Source organism: Balaenoptera physalus (genome assembly GCF_965194825.1).
Source record: "Balaenoptera physalus genome assembly, chromosome: 5".
Classification (NCBI taxonomy): domain Eukaryota; kingdom Metazoa; phylum Chordata; class Mammalia; order Artiodactyla; family Balaenopteridae; genus Balaenoptera; species Balaenoptera physalus.
The window spans coordinates 119,156,283-119,181,753 of NC_138884.1; the positions used below are offsets into that span (position 1 = coordinate 119,156,283).

Genomic DNA, 25,471 nt, shown 5'->3' on the forward strand with positions numbered 1-25,471 from the left:
TTCTTCATAATTACTTTCCCCTCAAAAAATAATTGTAATAGGGCATAGACACAGTATATATTTGATTTATATGAATAGTAAATGACCAACCTGGATTAGGATGGTCTTTTCATATAAGTGTCATAGGACACATATCACATCCAGTATCTCTATCTTACGTCTGCTGTAATAATCACATTCACAAAAAGTAAAACCATAAGATTACATTGAGTATATTGTATGAATATATAAAAGTATCTATTTTTATGCACCTCAAGATAGTTTTTCTTCATGTCACATGACCCGACCATTGAGGCTTTATATCTTTGGAAAGTTGACTGAAACTATCCTCACAAACACTAAGGCAAACAACAGATATTAGTGACCTGGGGAAATGGCATATCAAAAATAATGGAGTCTTCTTTCAGAAGATTAAGGTGCTCCAGGAGGAGGGTAGCAGACAAAGGAAGGGCATGCTTCTCAGGGGTATCTGCTATCTCCCTTTCAGATGCAACGACTGTGGTTTCCAGAAGGTGCAATAAGCTTGTTTCCTGTGTCTGGAGCCTTCTTCCTCACCTTCTCCTAGCTCCCATTTGCCCTTTAAGACTCACCTCAGGTGTCATCTTGTCCAGGACCCTTCTCTCCCCACCACCTCCACCCCCACCTCCCGTCCCCCAGTGTCAGCCCCAGGCAGAGCTCACCACCATAACGTAACTCCACACAGGTGTCATGATGGGCTGTGGCCCTGGACCCCTACAGCCACATGGCTATCGGCTCACATGAGCACTGCCCGAGTCTCAGCACATCTCTGCCACCCAGCACATGCCTAGCACGTGCCTAGAACATGCGACCGTGCCCTGACATGTCGGACTGATGTTGCTTTGTGAAATAACCTGTACTATATTTTAGGTATACATCAGTGCTTCAAGAGAACTTACATTTATGGTAGACAAAAGGACCTAAGGAGTTTGGATGTATTCATGTCAGCTTAACACAAAAACAAAATTCATGTGTAGTAAACACATATAAAATTTTCATTAAAATCATATATAGTACTTGGGTTTTAAGCACTACATTTAAAAGCTCTAATAATATAAATATAATAATACACCTAAGAAAATATGTGCACTGATTTACGAAAACCAGTTATAAAAAATGAAAGTTAGAAAAACGAAGTTATAAAATCTATGATGCCATAGAATAGGACAACTTAATATTAAATCATTGAGATATATATTTAATACGATCGCAGTGAGCATCAGGATAGCATTCTGACAATGAAATGCTAAGACATAGGGCATGCATCTTATTTAGACTGTATTCCTGTACTCTTATTTTAAGAATACTGGGGCTTCCCTGGTGGCGCAGTGGTTGAGAATCTGCCTGCTAATGCAGGGGACATGGGTTCGAGCCCTGGTCTGGGAAGATCCCACATGCCGCGGAGCAACTGGGCCCGTGAGCCACAACTACTGAGCCTGCGCGTCTGGAGCCTGTGCTCCGCAACAAGAGAGGCCACGATAGTGAGAGGCCCGCGCACCGCGATGAAGAGTGGCCCCCACTTGCCGCAACTAGAGAAAGCCCTCGCACAGAAACAAAGACCCAACACGGCCAAAAATCAATCAATCAATCAATCAATCAATCAATCAATAAATAAAAAGAATACTGTAATATCTTTAGCTAAAGTGATACCACTTGATTGACTTCTGTTTGCCTTAGTAATTAATAGGCTTATTTTGATTGTTATAAACATTTTAAGTAACAAAGCTGGGCTTCCCCTTCATTCAAAGAGATCCTAAAATCAAGTTACGCAAAACAATTTCCTTTAAAAGTTGCGCAGAGGAAAATCTTTAAAGGTAAATTCACATAACGCTGGTTTTCTTTAAAACTACTCTCTTCCCGTCTCTCCACATGGAGAAAAGGGGAGAGAGCAAGAGGGAGAGAACATGTGTTTCTTTTATCTCTTCTTAAAAGTGGAAACTCACTCCTTAAGGATCAGAAACAGAAACTTCACTCAAAGACATGATATCATCCATATATGTGGAATCTAAAATACAACACACATAAATTAGGAGGTTGGGATTAACAATATACACACTACTATATATAAATAGATAAGCAACAAGGACCTACTGTATAGCACAAGGAACTCTACTCAGTACTGTGCAATAACCTATATGGGAAAAGAATCTGAAAAAGAATAGATATATGTATACGTATAAGTGAATCACTTTGCTGTATACCTGAAACTAACACAACATTGTAAATCAACTATACTCCAATATAAAACAAAAATAAATAAATAAATAAAAAGAAGGATGAGTTTGAAAAAAAATAAAATACAACACAAATGAACATATCTATGAAATGGAAACAGACTCACAGACATAGACAACAGACTTGGTTGCCAAGGGGGAGGGGGTGATGGGGAAGGGAAGGATTGGGAGTTTGGGATTAGCAGATACAAACTGTTATATATAGGATGGATAAGCAACAAGGTCCTACTGTATAGCACAGGGAACTATATTCAATATCCTGTGATAAACCGTAATGGAAAAGAATATGAAAAAGAATATATATATATGTATAACTGAATCACTTTGCTGTACAGCAGAAATTAACACTGTAAGTCGACTATACTTCAAAAAAAAAAAAAAAAAGACAGTCAACATGCAACACTAAATCTATGCAAAGTCACAACACAGCAAAGCTCTCCCTGAGGTCAAAGAAGGAAGGCCACTCTCCCCTATAAGGCCAACCACATCCAAAAGAGATCCAGGACAGGGTTAGAGGAAGACACTTCTGAAACCCTTTAGGTGGGGGACTGATCTTCCCACTTAAAGGGCATCACGAAGGCTCTATCCAGAAAATACTAATTACGGCCCAGAGGATGGAAGCCCAGTTCAGGGAGGAAAGTCTTCAACTAAAGCAGACTTCCTAAAAAGGCCCTGGAAGACTGAGCTGGTCCACCTGGAGGAGGAGGGAAATGGCATAGACTGTGAAGTCTGGGGAACCTGGGTTTCCCTTGTAGCTTAGCCACTACATGGCCCTGGACCAATTACCTAACCTCCTGACAATCTAATTTCCCTCATCTGTAAAATACAATAATACTGTTGATGCCACAGGATTATTAGAAGGACTAGAAAATAATACAAAAAGCATTTAAGACAGCTCTTGACCATTGGCATATAGTATTGCACTGGCCAAAAAGTTCATTAGGGTTTTTCCATAGTATCTTACAGTACAACCCAAACGAACTTTTTGGCCAACCCAAGTAGTTATTTAAAACAATCAAGACAACGGTTCAGGAGAGTTGATGAAGCTGCTGCTCCCAAGTCACAAACAGGAGGACTCTTACTTCCTACGCCATAGCTGTATCCAACGTTTAAGCTCCAAATCCTGACCAGTAGTGACTTCTCCTCTGGAGCATGTCACAGGAAACAAATGTGTTCCGGAAGTCTTGGTGCCTCATTATATGGGATGTAAGACCTCAGACGTGCGTCCGCACAGGACCATCTCCAGCAATGGCCACACACTGATTTACATATTGATTCATGGCTTCACCCTCGCCCTTTTTTTAAAAAAATTATTTATTTATTTAACATCTTTATTGGAGTATAACTGCTTTACAATGGTGTGTTTCTGCTTTATAACAAAGTGAATCAGCTATACATATACATATGTCCCCATATCTCCTCCCTCTTGTGTCTCCCTCCCACCCTCCCTATCCCACCCCTCTAGGTGGACACAAAGCACTGAGCTGATCTCCCTGTGCTATGCAGCTGCTTCCCACTAGCTATCTATTTTACATTTGGTAGTGTATATATGTCCATGCCACTCTCTCACTTCGTCCCAGCTTACCCTTCCCCCTCCCCCTGTCCTCAAGTCCATTCTCTACATCTGCGTCTTTATTCCTGTCCTGCCCCTAGGTTCTTCAGAACCATTTTTTTTTTTAGATTCCATATATATGTGTTAGCATACAGTATTTGTTTTTCTCTTTCTGACTTACTTCACTCTTTATGACAGTCTCTAGGTCCATCGACCTCACTACAAATAACTCAGTTTTGTTTCTTTTTATGGCTGAGTAATATTCCACTGTATATATGTGCCACATCTTCTTTATCCATTCATCTGTCCAGGGACACTTAGGTTGCTTCCATGTCCTAGCTATTGTAAATAGTGCTGCAGTGAACATTGTGGTACATGACTCTTTTTGAATTATGGTTCTCTCAGGGTATATGCCCAGTAGTGGGATTGCTGGGTCATATGGTAGTTCTGTTTCTAGTTTTTTAAGGACCCTCCATACTGTTCTCCATAGTGCCTCGCCCTTTTTAAAAAGGCATTTCCACAAAGGCCCTGGAAGACTGAGCTGGTCCACCTGGAGGAGGAGGGAAATGGCGTAGACTGTGAAGTCTATGCCTTCCACAAAGGCATTCCACAAAGGCATTGTGAAAGGCATTTCACAATTCCATTTAATGTGAAGTCTGTCCTAGCTGGCACTCTGAATGCTAGTCTCACAAGAAACATGAAAATGATCTTCAAATTTTTAAATTAAGAGCTTAAGTAATCAAAATCATTCCCCTCTATAAAATATGATACAACTAATATCACTTATAATGTTCTTTCTCAGTAGTTTTTGCTGTATCAAGACTACATGAGTAAGGTATTCAAACTCTGAAGTAATAAAATAATTGGCAATATAAATGAGATATTTTTTTTCCAGTAAAATTAGTACAGCTTAAAAATATGATAATACCTACTCCATCTGAATAAAACATATAATAGGCATCAGGGTACGTTAATATGAAACAAACAAAAAAATGATTTTTTTACCCAGTTTTAATTAGTCTGTGCAAAACAGTCACTGGAATACATTGTTTGTAAGAAGTGTAAAATAACACAATCCATTTTGGAAAGAAATCTGACAATATGTATCAAGAGGCTTTAAAATATTTATAATCTGTACTCAGCAATTTCACTACTGTTTCACTACAATTTCACTACTGTGAGTCTGTCCTGTAGAAATAAGTCCTAAAAACTGTTATGCACCATCCACTGCAGGATAATTTCCAATTATTAAAAAAAAAATAGCAAATGTCTAAAAAGCAGGGAAAAAATGGTTAAGTAAAATTGTGACATTCACTCAGTGAAATACTGTATACCTGTTAAAACTGATATACAGAAACACTATGCCATAAGAGAAAAATGCTTATTATATATAAGAGCAAAAAGCAGCATGATACAGAAGTGTGTGTATATACACAGCCACCCACCCACACATATCCAAGTAAAAGATAAAAAGATATGCACAACACACCACTGTAAAAAGCAATTATACTCCAATAAAGATGCTAAAAAAAAAGATAGGCACAGAAAAGATACTGGAAGGTAGCGTAACTAGTTATTACTAATGCTGCCTTTACATGATGAGATTATATGCTTTTAAAAAAATCTTTTTCACCAACATTTTAATGATAAGGTTTTCTTCGATTTAAAAAATTTTACTGAAAGATTTCATTAGCATATAGCCAAAAAATATTGACAGCACAAAGCTTTCAGAATGGAATATATCCATGAAATCTTTATTATAAAGTTCATTAACTTTCAAAACTAGAGAACGGCGCCAGCATTAGATACACTCTACAACACATTTCCTTCATGAGAGCAACAGAGAGAGAGAACGAGTGAGAGGAGAGAGCCGTTGGTGTGCATAAAGTGCTTACATAATTGTCTCTTGCAGACCAGCCTGGATAAAGCTGCATATGTAGCTGTCTTTCCTTCCGCGCTAATTCATAATATTTAGCCTGCTCTTCGCGAGAGAGGGCATGCCACTGAAAAAGAAAGGGGAAGGAGGAAAAAATCAAGTAAAAGCAAAATAGCGACAGTATTATATGTTTCATATTTCAAACACTGAAGAATGAAAATATTAAGCATTTAAACTTTGATTTATTTTTAAATGGCAGAAGACCACGTGTTGCAGAAATCCATCTAGAGTTCGGTGGCTGGAGTGAGACTCAAACTTTGATTTCTCTATTCTGTTCTCATGTTACATGAAACCTGTCAAAGTATCCAAAGTGAAATGGCCTGTCACCCAGCCTTTCTCTTCTCCAATACAAATTAAAGAGAACATTCACTGGTGAACCTCAACACCCACCTTAGCCCTTTTCATAGTTTGCAGCATATTCTGACATCTGAGCCCAAGCACCATTTATTTATGCAAAATGAAGTAATTTCCACAGATATATCCTCACCTCCCATGCACTCTCCCACTCTGTCATGTGAGGAATCTGAAACCTTCATCATATGATCCTATCTATAAAGCAAGACATCAAAAGTCAGTCTGTCTCAGTCTCTTCACCCTCCCCTCACACTTATTTAAACACTAATTGTCCATAGGGAGAATACAGATAACACTGTATAATCAAACGTGCACACTTTATGGCTATGTTTTTTAGCTTCCTTCGGATGGAAAACAAGGAGCATGACCTAAGTTTATTTTGCCATCTAGACTTTGAGACTGTAGGATCTAATCTGGAGAACGTAGCAGCTGACACCCTGCAAATTTTCCATTTCCCTTTAGGTAACATATATTTATTTATCATACAGAGCAAAACAGTTTATGCAGGCAAGGTACTGTTTGGGATTTTTAGCAGCCTGTACTGGCACTTTGTGTGTGTTTGCACACAACTTACCCCAGGCCCCCAGGGAGCAGTTTCCAAGTTCGTCCCCCTACTCTCCAAATGCCAGGATCTGTTGTCAGAAAATCCCAGGAGAACTGGCTTCACTTTGGGGAACCCACTGGCTGGAGGTGACGGCACAGAGGCGGTGGACCCGACGCCACACCACTGCGCAGCTACATACACGTGCACATGCACGCGCACACGCTCTGAGTGAGCCCAGCTCCCACTCCAGGGCTCCCAGCTCTAGGGTGTGTCGCTTCCCATTTCGCTAACTTCCCCTTAAAGGCTGGGCGATTCTTTCTCATTCATCTCTACCCTGCATATTGGTTTTAATTACCCTGTTCTTGTTTTTTAAAATGATAAGACAAAAAGAAAAGAAAGGTGTGACTGGATTGGGGGAAAGGAAGGAGGAGCGAGGGAGAGGGGCTGGTGAGCGAGAAAAGGCTGCCCTCCAGGACAGCGACCCAGTGGTTAGGACGCAGCCCCCAGAGCACGGCAGGGATGCTCTCCTCAAGAAAACGAACACCTGCTGCTCTTGCCTGTTAGAAGAACGAGAACCTGATCTCAAGGAGAGCACTAAAGCACCTTCGGCCTCATCCCAACCTCCCCTCCCTCCTCCCGTCCAGAGGCGGTGGGGCTTACAGGCAAGGCAACCAATTCCATTTCCTTTGAAAAGCCCCTTGAAGGCCAGGGCCTCTGCTGGATAGGGCAGATGATTTCATTTTTAATTGCTTTACACGTGCAGAGTGTAAAGTTAAGATGCATGACACACAGCGGGACTTGGCCTGAGTCTAAAGGCAAATCAGGTAATATGCTTTTCTTTAAAAAAAAAAAGAAAAAAAAAGGTGGGGGGGCGGAGGGGGGAGAGGAGATGGGGAGGTGGCAGGAAAAACAAAAAAAACAAAAAAAACCCCAAACACCTGGAAAAAGTTACCTGAGACACAATTCTTTGTACTAGCAGAGTAATCACAATTAGTCAAGTGGAGCCTAGGAAGGCACGTCTGGGGTGCAGTGGAAGTTTAGGCAGGAAAAGTCACACTGCCTCTGTCAACTGACAGCTTTTCTAAACCTGAGGTACTAACTTAGAGACCTTCACAGGGAGAAAAAGCCGAACTGGGCACAGTGGAAAAGATCAGCCTACACTTTTTTTTAAAAAAGACTGATCATGGGCTTCCCTGGTGGCGCAGTGGGTGAGAATCCGCCTGCCAATGCAGGGGACACGGGTTCGAGCCCTGGTCTGGGAAGATCCCACATGCCGTGGAGGAACTGGGCCCGTGAGCCACAACTACTGAGCCTGCGCGTCTGGAGCCTGTGCGCCGCAACGGGAGAGGCCGCGACAGTGAGAGGCCCGCGCACCGCGATGAAGAGTGGCCCCCGCTTGCCGCAACTAGAGAAAGCCCTCGCACAGAAACGAAGACCCAACACAGCCATAAATAAATAAATGAATAAATAAATTAAAAAAAAAAAAAAAAAGACTGATCATTAGTGTTTAGACAGTTCTGGTGCTAACATATCAGCAAGAGGCAAAGCATTATCAAAAAGGAACAAAAAAAAAAAGACACTAAGAGGAAAAAAGATAAGGATAGAAGTCTTACTTTGTAAATCTGTTTATTCATTTGATAAATAATCTCTCTCATCCTACTGCAGTATGTCAGTATAAAGATATCTTTTTTATAAATATAATTACCTGTAAATACATTTTTATAGTATAAAAAAGCTTAAGTAATTTAAAGTATAATTTTATGTAATTTATGGCAGCTTTATAACTTGCTGAGAAAATCTGGCATTGTAAGTAGAACTTGTCTCCCAAATACGTATGGAGGTTGGGTCTTCTACCCAAAACAACCAGTTAATAAACAAGCACGAATTTTTCAGTTAACAGTAGGAAACTTATGTTGACAAGACCCCAGCTAACAAAACAGCAAAATTCAAGGAGAAAAAAAGCAGACCACATACTAAACTGTTTACTTGCTTACTTTCGATTGCTTTTAGTTCCTTGATGTTATTTCTAATTCACAAACTTTACTCACAAATGAAACATCATTTACCAGAGTAAAACAGTAGGTAAAACTATGTATTAAAGTTTTGCACTGAAAACAAGAATAAAGTCTGATGCAGACTAGAAAGATGATCTTTCTTTACAGGAATTTCTGAAACACAATTGACTAAAAATGCTTTTCCATCTCTTCTGCTTACTGAAAGATTCACCAAGTTTTTGGGAAAATACCCATTTAATTTGAAGAGACATTCTGACAATAAATATGCAGCAAATGGACTTCCTTTAGTAGCCTGGAAGGTCTGAAAACGAAAAGCTTATTTTAAAGTAATATTTGTGTTATTATTATTTAGAATACGAAGTAGAAAACTTTGATTCATTCATATGAATGAACATTTCTATGCTAGAAATACAGTAGAAGTGAATAAAAATCAAAAGATCAAATGTTCTAGGATGAATTTCAGGCCCACTATTAAGAATTCTAATTATCCCAATGTAAAACTTCATGATTTTAAAGCTGGGAACTTTAAAGAACTAGCAAGGACTACCCTGCCAGAGGCGGAGTTATGAAAGGATAGAAAACCTGATCTTAATCAAAGAGCTCAGAGACCTATAAATAGAAACAGGTGTCCAAATTAAAAACAGAGAGAGACCTTAAATGAGAACCATCCTTTAGGACACATGCTCTGATCTGGGGATTGTTAAGGGAGCTGAGAAAGTAGCAACTGTTGGAAATGTGCATTAAAAATAGGAAGCATACATTCATATATTCTTAACTCTCTAGAGCAGGAAAATAATTCCCACTGGAGGACCATGGACCTTTAACTCAAAAAACAAACAAACAAACAAACAAAAAATCTAAGAGTTTTACACAAGCTGAAATAAGAACCCTTCTTTTCCTCTGATTTCTTCTTTTAAAGGGTCAGGGAAAATGGTCATCAGCCTTTAAGCTTTCAAGGCGGAGTTCTTCAAAAAATGATGGGAATCACTCATCTGCTATGATCTGGCTTTGGAAATCATTGTAATTATTGTTATTAAGTGTTTAAGAATCCACAGGGAGATAGAGTACTGTACACAGGGCACCAAAAGAGCTATAATCTACCACTGCATCCCACCCCTGAAACCCTGGTGTCTTGCAGATTGGAAATCGCTGCATTTTTATGCTCTCCAACAGGAATCGATAATACAAGAATGCCTGCTTTCCTCCAGCTGCCTCCTCATGTGGACTGGAAATCTCCTGAATGTTTTCTGTTATGAATGCTGAAATGTATTAGGTTTGTAACAAACATGACAAAAATTATCAACAACAGCTAAAACATGATCTCTAGGTCTCACAAAGGTTGTCAAGACCCTCCTTCTCCTGAATGTTCATTTGCAAATCATGAATTTCTTGAGAGGTTGCAAAAACAAATACACAGGGTCATATTTTAAGAAGCTACCAGGACTTCCCTCGTGGCTCAGTGGTCAAGAATCCACCTGCCAACGCAGGAGACACGGGTTCGATCCCAGATCCGGGAAGATCCCACATGCCACGGAGCAACTAAGCACCGTGCACCACAGCTAAAGAGCCTGTGCTCTAGAGCCCACGAACCACAACTACTGAGCCCTCGTGCCACAACTACTGAAGCCCGCGCGCCTAGAGCCCGTGCTCCGCAACAAGAGAAGCCACCGCAATGAGAAGCCCGCGCACCGCAACGAAGAGTAGCCCCCGCTCGCCGCAACTAGAGAAAGCCTGCACGCAGCAACGAAGACCCAACGCAGCCAAAAATAAATAAATTAAAAAAAAAAAAGAAGCTAACACACATATACGAAGAGCATCAACAAGTTAAGATGAAGCATTTCTAAAATTACAATGTAATTACAGAAAAATGCAGTTTGAATTAGAAAAATTCAAATGTTCTCCACCACCCGTCAGATACCCAACTAAACCCATTTCAATCCTGAGAAACGTACTGGGAAGGACTTGACTGGCCTCTGGGGTGGTGGCTGGACAAAGAAATCTAAGAGTGTCGTCCTAGCTGTCAGTCCAGTTCCTGGTACATGACAGGTGCTCAGAAAAATATCTTAGCATAGGTGAAAGAAGCAACAACGACAAAAAGAGGGGCAGTCGAGAAACCTGGCCCATGTACACGTTAAGAATCAGAGAGCAATTTTCTAGAAAGAAGACTTCTCAGGCCTGTACCAATTCTTCTATTTAAAGCTTCAAGGTGGAACGATCTGCTTACGTCTTGCAAGGAGCAGCCAGCCACATGTGCTTGCCAGGGTTCACCCAGAAGCGTGGCTGGTCCCGCAGGCCTTTCTGTAGCCCCCGGGGTGGGCTAAGTGGTTTCCTGCTTCACAGTGTGCGTGCACACACACACGCACATGCACGCATGCGCACACACAGTGCTTCACCTCACCCCGTTCATCACATGGCTAACCCCACGCAGCTCTCAGGCCTCAACTACGTTCTCACTGGGCCCTTCCCCAGCCCCCCTGTGGTCCTTTCTCAGATCCTTGCTCTTCATACTCACAATATTTATCACAATTTTAAGTATATATATACTGGGTAATTATTTGTCTAATATCTGTATCCTGTCACAAAACTTCAAGCTCTACGAGGGCAAGGATTACGTCTATTTTATTCAGCAATAATTATCTAATGCCTACCACAGTGCCTGGTACCTAAAAGACACTCAAGATATATTCGTTTAAAGAATGATAATAGGAAAAATAGTAATCATTTTCAGGAAGTTTTCTATGTGCCAGGTACAACCTAAGTTGCCTACAAGGTATTATATCACTTACTCCTCCTAAAGGCTGTCGTGCTCTCTACTCCCCAAATGGCTGGTGACTATACAATGATTCTATGACTACCTCATATGTAAGTGCATTTGGGCAGATGTTAATGAAGGACTTCCATGGTTACCATAAACATTTACATACCATCCCACTACTTACCCTTCTGCCTAGAATCTGGTTGATAGCTGCGCTTTCCTTTAGAGTGCACTCAGCTACGACATTCGCTCTCATTTCTTTCATGTATAACATGAAAGCATTCAGAGGCTTCTTAATGTGAGGTCTTTTCGGCTCCTGCTCCTTTCTCTGTTCATGCTGAGGCTTCCTAAAAGGTGGCGGTGGGGAAGAGGTTAGCCGAATAAGGAAGAGGTGGCAGGAGAGAAGCAAAGCATCTGCTTGTATCACAAGCCCAGCTCAGGCTGGGACCACGCCCTGGGCTCTCTATAAGCCCCCAGAACACCAGCAACTTAGAAGAGCACCTCACCAACTCCTTGCGGATAAGGATCCTTGGGTTTGAGGAAGTTTACCCCCAGCTATAGAAGGGTTTAACACAACATGGAAACGGGCTCGTGAAGATGCTCCATCTAAACTTTCAGATGCTCCTTGGTCACCTCAGCAAAAGCTGAACATACAGTGCGGGTGGTCAGTCCTCCTCCAGAACTGAGGTTCTCGACTTCTGTGGGTCAACGGCCCCTCTGAGAAGCTAATGAAACCTTAGCCTCTCTCCCCCAAACACACGCACGCTGGTTTTGCCTGTATGTGCAGGGGTTTTATGGATAATCACGTGCTCCCTGCCACCCCATCCATCCTCCCATCCCAGTACAAACCCTAGGTTAAGAAACTCAATTACTAATCTCTTCGGACGATTTAGCCCTGCTGTAACAGCCTGGGATAACCCTGGTCCGACAGGAAATCCTGGGCTTGGTTTGCCCCTTTCCCTTGAACTCTGTGCTCCTGAAGCCTCGATGCAGGGTGACTGCCTTTCCAGGAGGAAAGGCACTGAACCCTCCAATCTACTTTAACTCCTGTGCTCAAGAACTGGAACCCAATTAAAGCCTCGTAGTAAATGGCTATACAGCTCAAGTGATTCAGTCGCTATGCTCTGAAGATCACTCCCTCTTTGGTGAGTTTCCCTTGATCTTTTGAGGTCTGTGCTCCTTTTCAATCTCAGACCCAAAATCAGAGCAGTGAGAATCAAGCTGCTCAGTGTCCTCGGGGACAGAGCTTTTGAGGCGGAGCTACACTGACTTCCGTAATAACAGAGAGGGGGCAGATTCAACAACAGCGAAGGAGAAGAAATTGTGTGGTTTAAGTCCTTAGCGCTGTAAGGCACTCGCGGGTGAAGACAGAGGCACACTTACACGTGCATTAGGTCGCTGTCAGTGTGCGGGTGTTCCTGTTTGACCTGAGGCGTTACGATAGCTGGATGTGGGATGCCAGTTGTGTGGGGACCAGGAGGACCGGGAATCATATGATGAGAAAACCTAAAAGAAGGAAAGACAAGAAAACAAAATGTACTGCTGTAGCAAAAGCTAGACAGGATTTCCAAACCACCCACTAAACTGCGATCGGCTGAGAGTGAAAACACACCTTCATACGCAGAAGTATTAACTATAAGCTAGAGCAGGCTGATGATTAATTTCTTTCCTTTCTGTATTCAGGTGGAAAATATTTATAATTACGTGCCACCTAACAGATTATTTTTCAAGCTAAATGGTAGAATCGGGCATTTCTCCTGGGAAGGCTCTAGGCCACAGGATTAAAAAAAAAAAAAAAAAAAAAAGTGAGTCACTTTTCTTGCAAAGCAGTTTTCAGAGAAGAATTTCAAGAACAATTACTGGAAATATAACACTATATTAAGATTTAGCTTTTTAAATGATTTAAAAATCTAAAGACATCACATTTTAACCTCTCTGTCTACATTCCTAAGCAAACCTTCTCATTAAGAGTCTTCTTCTCCTGTTGGCTTTTTTCCTAATACTAGGAGAGAACAATTGAGAAGACAGGGGACAGGAAGATTTGTTCAGTCCCCAATTTAATAAGGTCACCATCAACGTCACCCCAAATAATTTTCTACACATAAAGAAAGTAGTGTTTGAGAGATCTGGCCTAATGGAAAACTGATAACAAAATTAATTAAGGGGAAGGATTTAATTAAAGGGAAGGATACAGTTCTGCTTCAAGGTAAAAACTACGTATGCTAAAATAAAGGCTTTTTCCCAGAGTATACTAGTAGAGCATTAAACAAATCTTAAAATATCCACTACCATCCAACACAAAGGAGGGAAACTGCCATGCAAGAAAAATAAAACAAATAAAGACAGTAGTTTCAACAAGCTCTTTTGATAAATTTGGATATGCTTTAGAAATTTTTTTTTTCAAGCTCTTTTAAAGTCAACAATTTAATTCAACAAAAACAACTTTCTCAGGTCTTTTCATCACCGCCTGTACAGTTAATTCCTTCTTCTGGGAGGGAAAGAAGGGACTCTGCTTGGATATGTAATATTTCAGAAACAAATTTTTAAAAATTAAGGAGGCATGGGAAAAATACAAATACTTGATCAAATCATAATGCTCTGCTAAATGTACCATTTGCAAAAATGCATGATGCTGGTTTTTTGCCCCTGAGAAAATCCTGTCATCACACAATTCTTGCAATGTTAAAAAAAAGTGTACAGATATATTTTGGGGGAAGGATATTAATTTCATCCTCTCTCAATCAGCTAGATTTACAATCTACTGAAAAAATAACGTTTCTTAAAAAGCTGAAATTCGCCACAGAAAACTGCGAATTTCATACTGACGTAAAAAAGTAAAGATTCACAACCAGTCACTAACCCAACAGTTTGACCTCTAGCATGTTAATGCTAGCTCCCTTGAAAAAGCCACATTGAACACGCAGATGATACACCACAAATGTGTGTGTACATCAAGCACAGGGCATAGAAGCCATCCTTTCCAGAGGCAAAAGCATTACACACAGCGGTGTGGCACAGCAGACCTCACAGAGCTTCGCTTGCACCAACGTGTCCACACGGGGCCTGATTCACACACTAGGACACGCAGCCCCGTACGGCCTGACAGCCTGTGAGCACCGTCCCTTCTCTTCCGACGGCCTTGCTCCCGAAGGCTCTAGACTATCTGGGCGTTCTCAAACACTGGCCCGTGAAACTGATACAACTTTCCTCATAGAAAGCAAATTAGAAAACTCAGATCAAACCAGTCTTTATTCTCGCCCCCGACCCCACCCCCATCCCCATCATATTTTGAATCGAACAAGCTCTTCTGATCATGTCCCCTCTGGGGACGTTTCCCGTCCCACAGGCGCGGGGCAGCGAGGTCTTCGGGAGACCCGGGTTCCCGGGGCGGCCGAGCCCATCCCCCTGGTGGGCGCGGCTGGCGCTGCTGGGGGAGGGCCCTCCGGGACGCCTAGTGTGGGAGCCAGGCACCCAGCGCAGACAGACGCGGCCCGAGCCGCGCACCCGCCCGGCCGGGACCGAGAGGCAAGCAGAGGCGCGCGAGCTGCAAGCGCAGGAAGAGCAGCCTGTCCTGGAGCGCCCGGTTCCACCTCCACCTACCTGGACATGGAAGTGTCGACTGACAGGGAGGATGGGTAGGGTTGCCTGAAGCCTCCCGTGACGGGATATACAGGCTGACCTTGCCTGAGGTCACAGAAGAAAGGAACCCATCAATGACAAAACATGACTTACCAACCAGCAGTAAGAGTCTGACGAGGGGAGGAACTCAACCAGCATTTTGGGGGAGGGTTAACCAGGGCACTGCTTCAGTCACCCGGCTCCTTCCCTTCCTCACCCTCCACCCAACCAAAAGCATCGTCTGCCTTGAAGGAAATCTCCCACCGCAGTCTGTGAACGGTCTGTCGTCTATCCCTTCCCCTCTCCCATCCCCACGAATGCTTTGAACAAAGCAGGCAGGTAAACAATGTTTACTGAATATAACAGAACCTGAGAATGGTGAAATACTCCTTTTATGTTAGTGGATTCTTTAGCAGAATCTTTGAGGATTTCAGGGAAGGGAAGAAAGAAGGAAATAAAAGTTTATATTTATATAAAAATGAACAAATTTTTAAAAACACTGCACTTCCCCCCCCCCACTTATATATCCATACTATAGGGAAGAAATAAAAGATCGATTCATTGGAGTTATTTTTCTCTCTGCTCTGAGAATTGCATCTCTCCCTCCGCTTTTCCTACACCTCACACTTTGCATTTACACAGTCTTTACTTCCAGATGCCGCTGATGCAACTCGGCCCAGGATGATTGCCCCTGAGTAGCTGAGTTCAGAGAGAATAATTGATGTAGGTTTGAAAGTATCTGCATAATCAATTAAATTCAGACAGCGTTATTGACTGAGAGATTTAATGCAAAGAGAAGAGAGAAAGCTGGAATTTCCATGGCAGGATGAGCCCTCCTTATGAAGAAGAGATAATATAAGGATGTCAAGGTAGGGAAACCGGGGCCTTGACATGGGAGCTGTGGGGACAGAGAGCCAGATAAAGAGAGGAGAGAAAATATTTGCTGAAGTTGCAGCACTCTGTCCATGGAGTGAGCAGTGGGGAGAGGAGAGGAATGGAAGTGGGAGCAGGAGAAAGCTGCACGCTAACAATAAAATGATAAAAATAGGCTACATTATATGCAGTGATTCTTTCTTCCCTAAATACATTTCTTTTCCTTTACCTTTACAATTAAAAAAATTTGAAAGGAATGTTACGGATTTTTCAGAAATAACAAAATAGAGAGCATTTGGATTCTGATAAAAGAAGTCCAAACATCAGTTTTTCACGCCTCTGAACTCAAACTGCTGCTTATTTTATTAAAATTCAAAAGATGCTTTTGCACTTGCATTTCTCCCTAGTTATTTGTCATTTATCTCACTTGCCCATTTATAAGCAAAGATCGATATTCAATATATCTAAGGTTATGTTTCAAAAATATAAGTTGTTCATAAAGAACTAGAAAAGAAAAATCCACACTAAACACTTTGTACAGGCATAGCAAATGCCCAAAGCCACAAATTGAATCCATAAAACTATAAGCTTCAAAGCAAATGCTACACAGCCATTTTCTACACATATTAGCAAACGAATTCAATCCATTTCAAAGTCTGTATGTTTTTTAATCTTTTAAATTGAAATGAAATAAAGTTAGCACCTTGCTTGTTGATGTGAAGTTTCTTCAACTCAAGTGTTATCATTCATAAAGCTAATTTCCATGAATGGGAAGTAGAAGAACACGTGTTCAAATGCCTGGCTAAATGTTGCAGGAAGGATCTTACCAGCCAAGAGGTGGGGTAATCTGTCCAACACCACCCGGAGACAGGGGATAAAAGGTAGGGATCTCGGGAGCTGGAGGATGTCTGGACATGCCTATTAAAAAGAACAACAGAGAGGTAGAGTTTTCAGATTCACAGGACATTCGACTTTAAGAGAAATAGAAAGGCAAGAAAATGCATGATGTCATTAATACTTAAGTTCTAGAATGAAACAATATTTATTTTTCAGATCCATTTAACAGAAGTCAGTTTGTTAGCTTTTCTCAAGATTTCAGCATCTGAGAAAACAGGCATTATGGTAGTACATCTTGAGGAGCTCCTGAAAGAGTGAGTAAATATGCTGCTAGTAAAACAGGCATCAAAATAAGACTTTAAAATTATTTAGTTTGCCCTCATTATAATATCACTTTGGTCAGGAAAATGGTAGACAATTGTTTTTGTGTAGAATGGAAAATGACAGCCCTTCCTAAGTAGAAGGCCTGCCATGGTGTTCAAGGATTAGGTAAATCGCTACTTTCAGATTTTCACTGGCTCCCTTATGGACACATAGATTTGGGAAATGTGATACCTCAGAGGATAAAAGATTAATTAGAAATCATCTTCAGCCCCATAATGGTCGTACTTGATATGATTCATTTGGTCTCTGCCACTTCAGCTCCAACTAAGCTCTTCATCAAGTTGAGTCCTCTGGGCTCCAAGGTCAAGCTGTCCTGGATTAGTTGTATTCCACAGAAAATGAGAGTGCCACCAAACTGTCTCTTGAGCTCACACCCCCTGGAGCACACTGCCCTATAACTGTGAAAACCACCTGAAGATTGTACCTAATCCTAGTCCCAGATGACACCTCTTTGTTTATATCTTACCTTGGGTACAGAAAAGAAGGGCTAAGACGCACACATAAAAATGCAAAATAACAACTTAAGATTTAGATTTGGGGGAAAGTGCTTCTGAACAGAAAAAAACCACATGAGTTTCTTTACATAGCTAATGTGGCTTTAAAAGGCCATTACCATGTGCAAACACACATTCCCAGGTTTAACACCCAGAATATGCATTCAGTGGCTGTAATTATATTGGCCAGTATGCAAGTTAGGTGAGTATACAGAAGATGCTCTTTAAGTATGCTGCTTTTTTTTACTATTCAAAATGTTTATGAATTTCATTTGGATCTTAAAAGATACTGAAGGCCTTGAGCATATGGGAATGGCTTAAGAAGTGTTGCCTTCAAAGTGGATGTTAATTTGACTTTGAAGTTAGGACAAACTATTTCTCAACTCTCAGAGAAAGGTCTTTAATCTTTCTCTTAACAGAGAGTTTCCAGGAGATCATCTGAGGTTTTACTGTTTTTAAAAGAAGAGTCTAAAATCTCCTTTTTTGATCTCTTATCACTTTCAAATTTAATGAGTTTTCTTTTAATTCCTTTATATCATCAACTCACCAAAAGCATTGCATACAGTGGGACCTAGGGCATTCTGCTGATCCACTCTCTCCCACTGAAGCAGGGCCACTGGCAGCTGCTTTTTGGAAGCTGGAAGTTCACCTTAGCAGAGTTACCATCAAATCTCCCTTTTTTTTAAAGCTAGAAATACTGCTTCTTTTGGTCACAGTAGACCCCGAATTTTATACTCTGGGATTTTTTTCTTGGGTCTGGGGAGGTAGGGGCAGCAGAGGTGCCTACGGTGGTGATCCTTGACGTATCAGAGTCACAGGGAAGTTTCTCCAACTCGCTGCCTCCCTCACCCCGACACTCTGATACCTCTCCAAACCTTAGGTTCTGCAGGGGGGCTGCTCAGTTTTGAAAAGAAAAGCCAGGCCAACTCAGGAGGAAATGGAAAACTTTGTGGAAATTTGAACTTGAAGATCATAATTAGAGATGGAATTGTCTGAATTGTCTACTTTAATCCCTTTGTTGGAGAGGTGAAGTGACTGTTCAGGTACCTAAAAAATGCGATTTGTCCTGGGATCTTATCTCTGTGATGCAGAGAAGTAGCCTGCTTCCAATCACATGTCTCTAAGCAGACAAGCTTGAAACCTTGCTCTCCACTCTAGTCCATGCTCTGAGTACACTGAGAAGGCTGCATTAGTGATTCTGTGTGGGAGTAATTGGACAGAACAAAAAATACAAACTAGCTGGATTTGGTTTTACTGCTTAAGAAGAAAGGAGGGAACAACCATTTACTTAGCACCTGCTACATGCTAGTTCCTATGCTGAGTATTTAATTTGACTCTTTCTATTAAAATTCTACTCATATTTCAGATACCTCTCTCTCATGCAATAGTCTCTAACTTTTATTGCTCTGAGAAATCTTTCTTCTTTGAATTTACAACATTTCATTTGTACTTTTAACATGGCACTTAAGATATTCTTCACTTTGTTTTATAGTGAGGTTGTACAAATGATTTCCTGCCTGAGCCTTATACACTGCTTGGAAAAAAGAGACCATGTTTTCCCCATCGGTGTATCAAACCATCGCTGCCTCCGGAGGAGGCTCTGAATATACTTCTGAGCGACTAAACAAATGAACAGGTGAAATAAATGGACCCATTCCCCATGCTGGGTCAGTACTATAACCATTTTGCACGTACATACATGATGTGGCTTAGGTCATTACATGAGTAGAAGAAAGTGGATCTGTGTTTTCTAAATAGCTTACTGTTGTTTTAAGATCCCGTTTCCAAAGATTCCTAGAAGTGTGTGCCTCTCTACCAACTCCTGTGCTACTGAAGACACATTTCACATCATTCATTTAATGAGTATTTACTGAACACTTAACTATATTCTGGAGGCTCTATGCAGTATATCCTTAAAATTTTTTTAACTTTTATAAATAACTTTTATAAATACAGCTAAAATGATTCTGGTGTCAGACTGTACGGATACAGTAATTCTGCCACTCACTAGCTATATGTCCTTGAGGAAGTTATTTAATTATTATTCTGTAAAATCAGAATGAAAATGAAATAAGTGTTGTAGTCAGGAATAAATGCATTCGTATATAATACTGAGAAGTGCTTGGTATATAGTATAAGCGCTATGTTGAGTGTTTGTTGTTATTTATAAAGATACAAACATATAAACAGGTACACAAACCCAGTATTTCTTAAAAGCTCTTTCCTTTTCACATTTTTATCAGACACAATGAGTGGAACAAAATGATGGGTATCAGCTTCCCTTGCTTTTCCTACAACTAACTACACCTACACACCTGCACACCGCACCCTATCCCGAAACACATACTGAGGGAAACGTAAAACCTAATATGCTTCCTAACAGGAAATTAACCTGAAGTTATTTTCCTACAAATGAGAATGGGTTCTGCTGACAAGCAGTTTATATTTATCGGATAATTCCATCTAGGGTTAGAGTATGAACACGATATTCTTTTTTTGGTTTTTTTTGGATTTGGGTGGGATAAAGCTAGGCAGCTTCCCAAGGAACTTTGAAATCAGCAACTCAGTACCACCATGTTATAACCAGCTGTATGTGATATAACCAAAAGGCAGGCAGAAGGAGAGAAAAGAGAGTAAATGCAAGAGATCCAGTAAGCCTTAGACTTTTTTTTCCCTTATACTTATTTTCTGGTGATCAATGTACCCAAATATAATGATATAAACTCAAAATCATGTAAATTAGTACTTTTTAAAAAATTAGTTCTTTTTAAACCAAGGTTTTATATCCCCCTAACTACACGGTGATGAGGTACATGAAGTCCAGGACAAAAAAAGTAATTAAAAACAGGATTTTTATATTAAAACAAATGTAAACAGTGTATGGAGTAGAATGCAAAAATCACACAAATTTTTAGGACAAAATACTTCAAAGAAACTGCAGCAGATAATTTCCGTTCATGCCCACTAGTCCCTTCTCTAGTTCTAAAAAGTTTGTTTAAAAAAAAAAAAAAGTTTGAGGAGCAATGATATAAATTACAATTAGCAAGGTAAAACAAGGTAGGGTAGTAGCCGTAAGATATGGAAACAGAAGAGAAAGTGTAATTGTAATTGGTAGCTAGTCAGAAAATTGTCTGTTTCAAAAAACTGAACCCTCCTAGGGACTTCCCTGGTGGCCCAGTGGGTAAGACTCCGCGCTGCCAATGCAGGGGGCCCAGGTTCCATCCCTGGTCGGAGAACTAGATTCTGCACGCATCCCACAACTAAAGCCTGGCACAGCCAAAATAAATAAATAAATAAATATTTTAAAAAACCAAAACAAAACAAAAAATTGAACTCTCCTAGAATTCCTGAAAGAACAACTTCTGAACCATCACGTGTTACTCCTTTAAAATTTTGTATAATGTTATTCTTTTAAACAAGTCCGTTTCAAAGTGCTCAGAACAGGGACTGGGATATAGTAAGTACTATGTAATTGTTAAGTAAATAAACGGTTTAAAACTAAATAAAACATGCTGTTGGATTATTTTTGCTAATAGCTTGTTCGGGGCTTTTATATCTATCTTTAACTGTCATCCGCATCTTTATGGTCCTCAGAGGCCAAGGTCATATTGGTCATATGGTCCCCCTTGGCCACGGCCAAGGTCATATTCTTGAGTTTCCCTCTCAAACTCAGCCTTCTTCCTAAGACGCCTGTCTTAATTCCCTTTCTCACTACATAGTCACAGACCTGTCTCTGATGTTTCTTATTCTTTGGAGGTCCTTGACAACAGGAAGTAGAGGAGAGGAAGGACTGGAAATGAGCAATAAAACAGAGACAAACCCAGAAACATCGGCCTTGATGATTTCTGCCTTCTCTAAGTAAAGGTACCTGGGCTCCGCTCAAGCAAAGTCCAACAGTAACTAAGTCCTCAAACAGTCATCTTTTTAATAAAGGTGGGAAATGAACATGATAAATATTTAACCTAGAAGTGTTCACAGCAGTGGGAAAAACAACCAGCCTCTGAACTCCACTCTTTTTTTTACATGCTTACTATATTTTGTTGTTCACTATCGATCAAAGATAGGGCTGGACAAACGGGTGAAGTGCTGGAGATGGCACATTTGACCCCTATATACATTCTCTGCCTTCATGTGGTTTTACAGGACCTTTTATTTTGAATGTCTAAAGATCCCGTTGAGGTCCAAGTATGTATGTCCGTGGAAAGAATAAGGGCTATCCTGTGAACAAACTCCCCCTCAAAGTCTGCCCTAAGCTGACAGGACCGGAAGGCTTGGAGAACCCGAGCTTTGTGTCCGACAACGAACCCACACCCACACCCATCAGGTTAGAAAACAGACGTCTTGATTTTTCAGACCGCTTATGATGTGTGTTTCTCTGTAAATGATACAGATGCAGAACTTGGTAATAATGTAGAGAAGCAAAATAAGACTCACGTTGCTTTGACTTTATAGACAGAGATGGTTTTGTATTTTAATTATATTTATATCTAAATTGGTGCTGGGAAACAACAGAGAGAGGAGAAAACACAGCAGGGATATAAAGACCAAAAGAAATCACAAAAGGCTCAAAAAGGTAACATTTGAGGAAAAAAAATCTCCTACTTTGTCCCTTTTCTACCTTTTTTTTTTTTTTTTTTTTAACACTATCATCAACACCTAGTACATGCTAAAATAAACAAATATGGCAGGGGGCACTGAGGACTGAATTCGTAATGTATTTTCACAACATATTGGTTTACACTGTGATCGTAGATCATCAGAGCTGTCACTTTGAAATGACCCTTCAATATTTTTGTTCTGTTTTTTTTTTTAATCCTGCAAAGAAGCCAACAACAAATTCTTGTATGCTTATTTAAAAAATTGCTATCAAATAAATTCCCCTCATCTCCTACAAATGTATTACGACCCACCCGGTGACATGGGCGGAGGCACTTGTGAGCTCACTCAGACTGATGAGATGAGGCTCCTTGCTTATCCAAAGCGGCCTGGGGAGGGAGGCAGGGCTCTCACCTTGTTTGGAGCTGACATCCGATGGGAGGTGTGACGGGTGTGATCCTGGAGAAAAGTGCTCGTCGCTGTAAGTGATGAGGGGGGTGAGAGGATGGACGGCGTGGGATGGCTGCACCACGGGCACTTTATTTGACTGCAGAGTAACCACAAGGACAGCCGTTAATATGGACGCCCAGCTCCCGTCTCCTCTCCCCGCAGAAGTCACACAATAGCAGTCACTGGGCACCAGCGCAACCCGAGAATCATCTCCAGACCTGGACAGCTGAATCATCTGCTCTGCTCGCTTAGATCTGCAGGATTTTCTCATGTTCAATTACATGAATAGCCCACCAAGAAACAATCAGTTATTTAACCAAGGCCCCTTTGGAGATTTAGGTTGGTCACTATTATTCCATATGACATGAATTCTAAACATACATATTTACACTCCCCTTTTGGATTATCTCCTCAGGTTAAAGTCAACAAAGAGCTACTGGAGCAAAAGTTGTGAATGTTTTATAAACTCTTTATTCATTATATATGTTTGGCATAAAAAAGGCACTCAATAAATATTGTTCAAAGAATACATAAATGAATAAATATTGTCAATTTGAAGGGCAACTTTTTAAACAACCCAGTATATATAAATCTGCTGTACTGATATCACCTTAGTTTATAAAATTCATAATTCTAGAGTTGTACATCTTTAAGAACCACATTATACCATATAGTTTTATAGTTTTATAGTTTTGTCGATCAAACATGACCATCATTCATTATGCTTTAGAGCTGCTCAGTTCATCTTCAGGTTGTTTAGTTTCTAGAAGTCTTAACTGATAAAAGCGAATTCCCAATCTTGAGTTTAACTGCATAATGTGAAATATGGCTTGTCAGAACACTCTAAGTTGTTAACATTTATATTTTAACATATTTTATATGTCTTATATTTGTTTAAAAGTGAACTTTATTATTTAATTTGGAATTCTAAAACTGTATAACAGTAACACGTTTTAGAGGTTCAGGTTATTTGTCTGGACTTCATCAATTTGAAATCTGGAATTCTTTCATTTGGCTAAAGTTGACCCCGCCCCCCCCACCCCGCCCCCAAGAAAGTGCTTACAAAGCAAATCAGTAATATAAACAAGATTCAGGCAGTTTAACCTAATCAAGGGGTTCTTTTAAAAGAAACTCGACCCACCCCCCCAAGAGAGTAAACCCAACACAATTATATACATGCAAAATACGTTTCTGATTTTAAATTCATCTCCTAATTAAAGCAGTCTCAGGAAGATCTCTGTTTAGAAACACTACAGTAATAAGTAACTTGTGAAGTTAAGAGGAATAGACTATTATGAATTGTAAATATTCTCTCATTCACTAGTTCAGACATACCTTCACCACAGCCAGTTTGAAATAGTGACTGTTACTGTACTACAGACTAAAATGCACACGAAATCACTTTCTCCGGAAACAAATACCTGTATTAAAAAAATTAAAGTGCCTGAAAACTGCACAGTGTAAACTGCTTAAAATGTAGGGACATATGTGAACGGCTGAGGGCCCATAACACACTCGTGTATGCTGGCTGCACCTATGATGTACGCTGATTATCTCACGTTTTTTTTACAAATTAGGTATAAACAGTACGTGGCTCCAACAGGAAAAACCATCCCCTCAGGAAAATTAGGAATAATCATACTAGTAACACTTAATTCTCTTTACAGTTAGTAACAGTAATTCTCTATACCCTATCATTACAACCTGCACCCAAAAGAAACTTATGAAAAAAAAAAAGCAAGGGGAAAAAAAAAGATCACACTTTTTTAGACAATGACATAATATCCATACTAGACTTTCCCCTATTTTATAATTATCGGCTTCCCTCTAATGGCAGAACTTGCGTAGCTCATATAGCCCTTGGCATTTATTAAATAGAGCACCATTATCAAAGCCACACGCCTTTTCTCCCTACACTTCTGCACAGACATCTATGCATATAAATGTGTACAAGGTTAAAAAAAAATGTTTCAATGCTTTTCAAGGGTTAATGATGCAGTTTGTCAAATACACAGAATGAGCTTCTTAAATACTTAGAATGCTAAATGAATGCTTCTTAAATATTGAGAATGCTAGAGGAATGGGGGGTGGGTGGGTGTGAGAATATTATCATTATAAACCCTTTTAAATACAGCAAAAATCGCAACACCCAAATGCTAAAACGAATATATTTCAACTATAGTTTAGAATAACTGCTTTGAGTTTCATTTTTTAGAAGTTTCATAAGAAGCATAATTGCCAAACAATCTACTTAGATATTTTCTTGGGGTAGTTAAAAAGCATTGCAGAAATCTTTAGGGAAAAAAAATATACATTTATTTTGCATGCCTTTCTCATTTCCAGAGCACCACCTTAAGAAACCTGCATTAGCAGGCAGCATCTTCTTAATGTCTGACCTATCCCTCCAGTCATATAGCTCCGAATCCGGTGCCATGAATTTTTTGTTAAATTATGCTATCCTTGCTCTCCTCTTAATTTTACGGTTTTCAAGACAGATTTGCTTTCCTGTGGGAAGGAGATAAGAAGCTGAGGATTTTCATTTAAGCTCTGGCCTTGTCTTATACTTTGCAAGATGGATAGCGGAAGCAGTACTAGTAGGTGTGTTAAAGCCAACAAGGATTATGTCTATTTTTGTGGCCAAATAATAAAAGCAATATGAAATCTCAATAATATGAGCGAGCCCACTTCCAGGGTTTGTATCTTGCCTCCAGCTGATCACCTCTGCTACGTATACAAAAGGGTCCAACCGACACCACGGATGCTTGGCACGTCGCCCTCACAGTCAAGCGTCCTCAGCCCTAAACGGTGGGC

The 25,471-nt window shown here is 40.4% G+C and overlaps 1 protein-coding gene across 4 annotated transcripts in view; it reads right to left on the reverse strand.

Moving 5' to 3' along the window:
- LEF1 (lymphoid enhancer binding factor 1) overlaps positions 1 to 25,471 on the reverse strand; it is a gene marked incomplete at its 5' end in the record, with an annotated part of 132,525 nt that overhangs the window by 26,883 nt on the left and 80,171 nt on the right. For 2 of the 4 annotated variants that reach the window (XM_082462915.1, XM_082462913.1), the window contains 6 exons: positions 5,700 to 5,807; positions 11,593 to 11,755; positions 12,792 to 12,914; positions 15,009 to 15,092; positions 16,727 to 16,817; positions 22,625 to 22,757. In XM_082462915.1, coding sequence (XP_082319041.1) covers positions 5,700 to 5,807; positions 11,593 to 11,755; positions 12,792 to 12,914; positions 15,009 to 15,092; positions 16,727 to 16,817; positions 22,625 to 22,757 — 702 coding nt within the window. The remainder of the gene's footprint in view (positions 1 to 5,699; positions 5,808 to 11,592; positions 11,756 to 12,791; positions 12,915 to 15,008; positions 15,093 to 16,726; positions 16,818 to 22,624; positions 22,758 to 25,471) is intronic. The other 2 variants (XM_082462916.1, XM_082462914.1) reach the window with 1 other exon arrangement.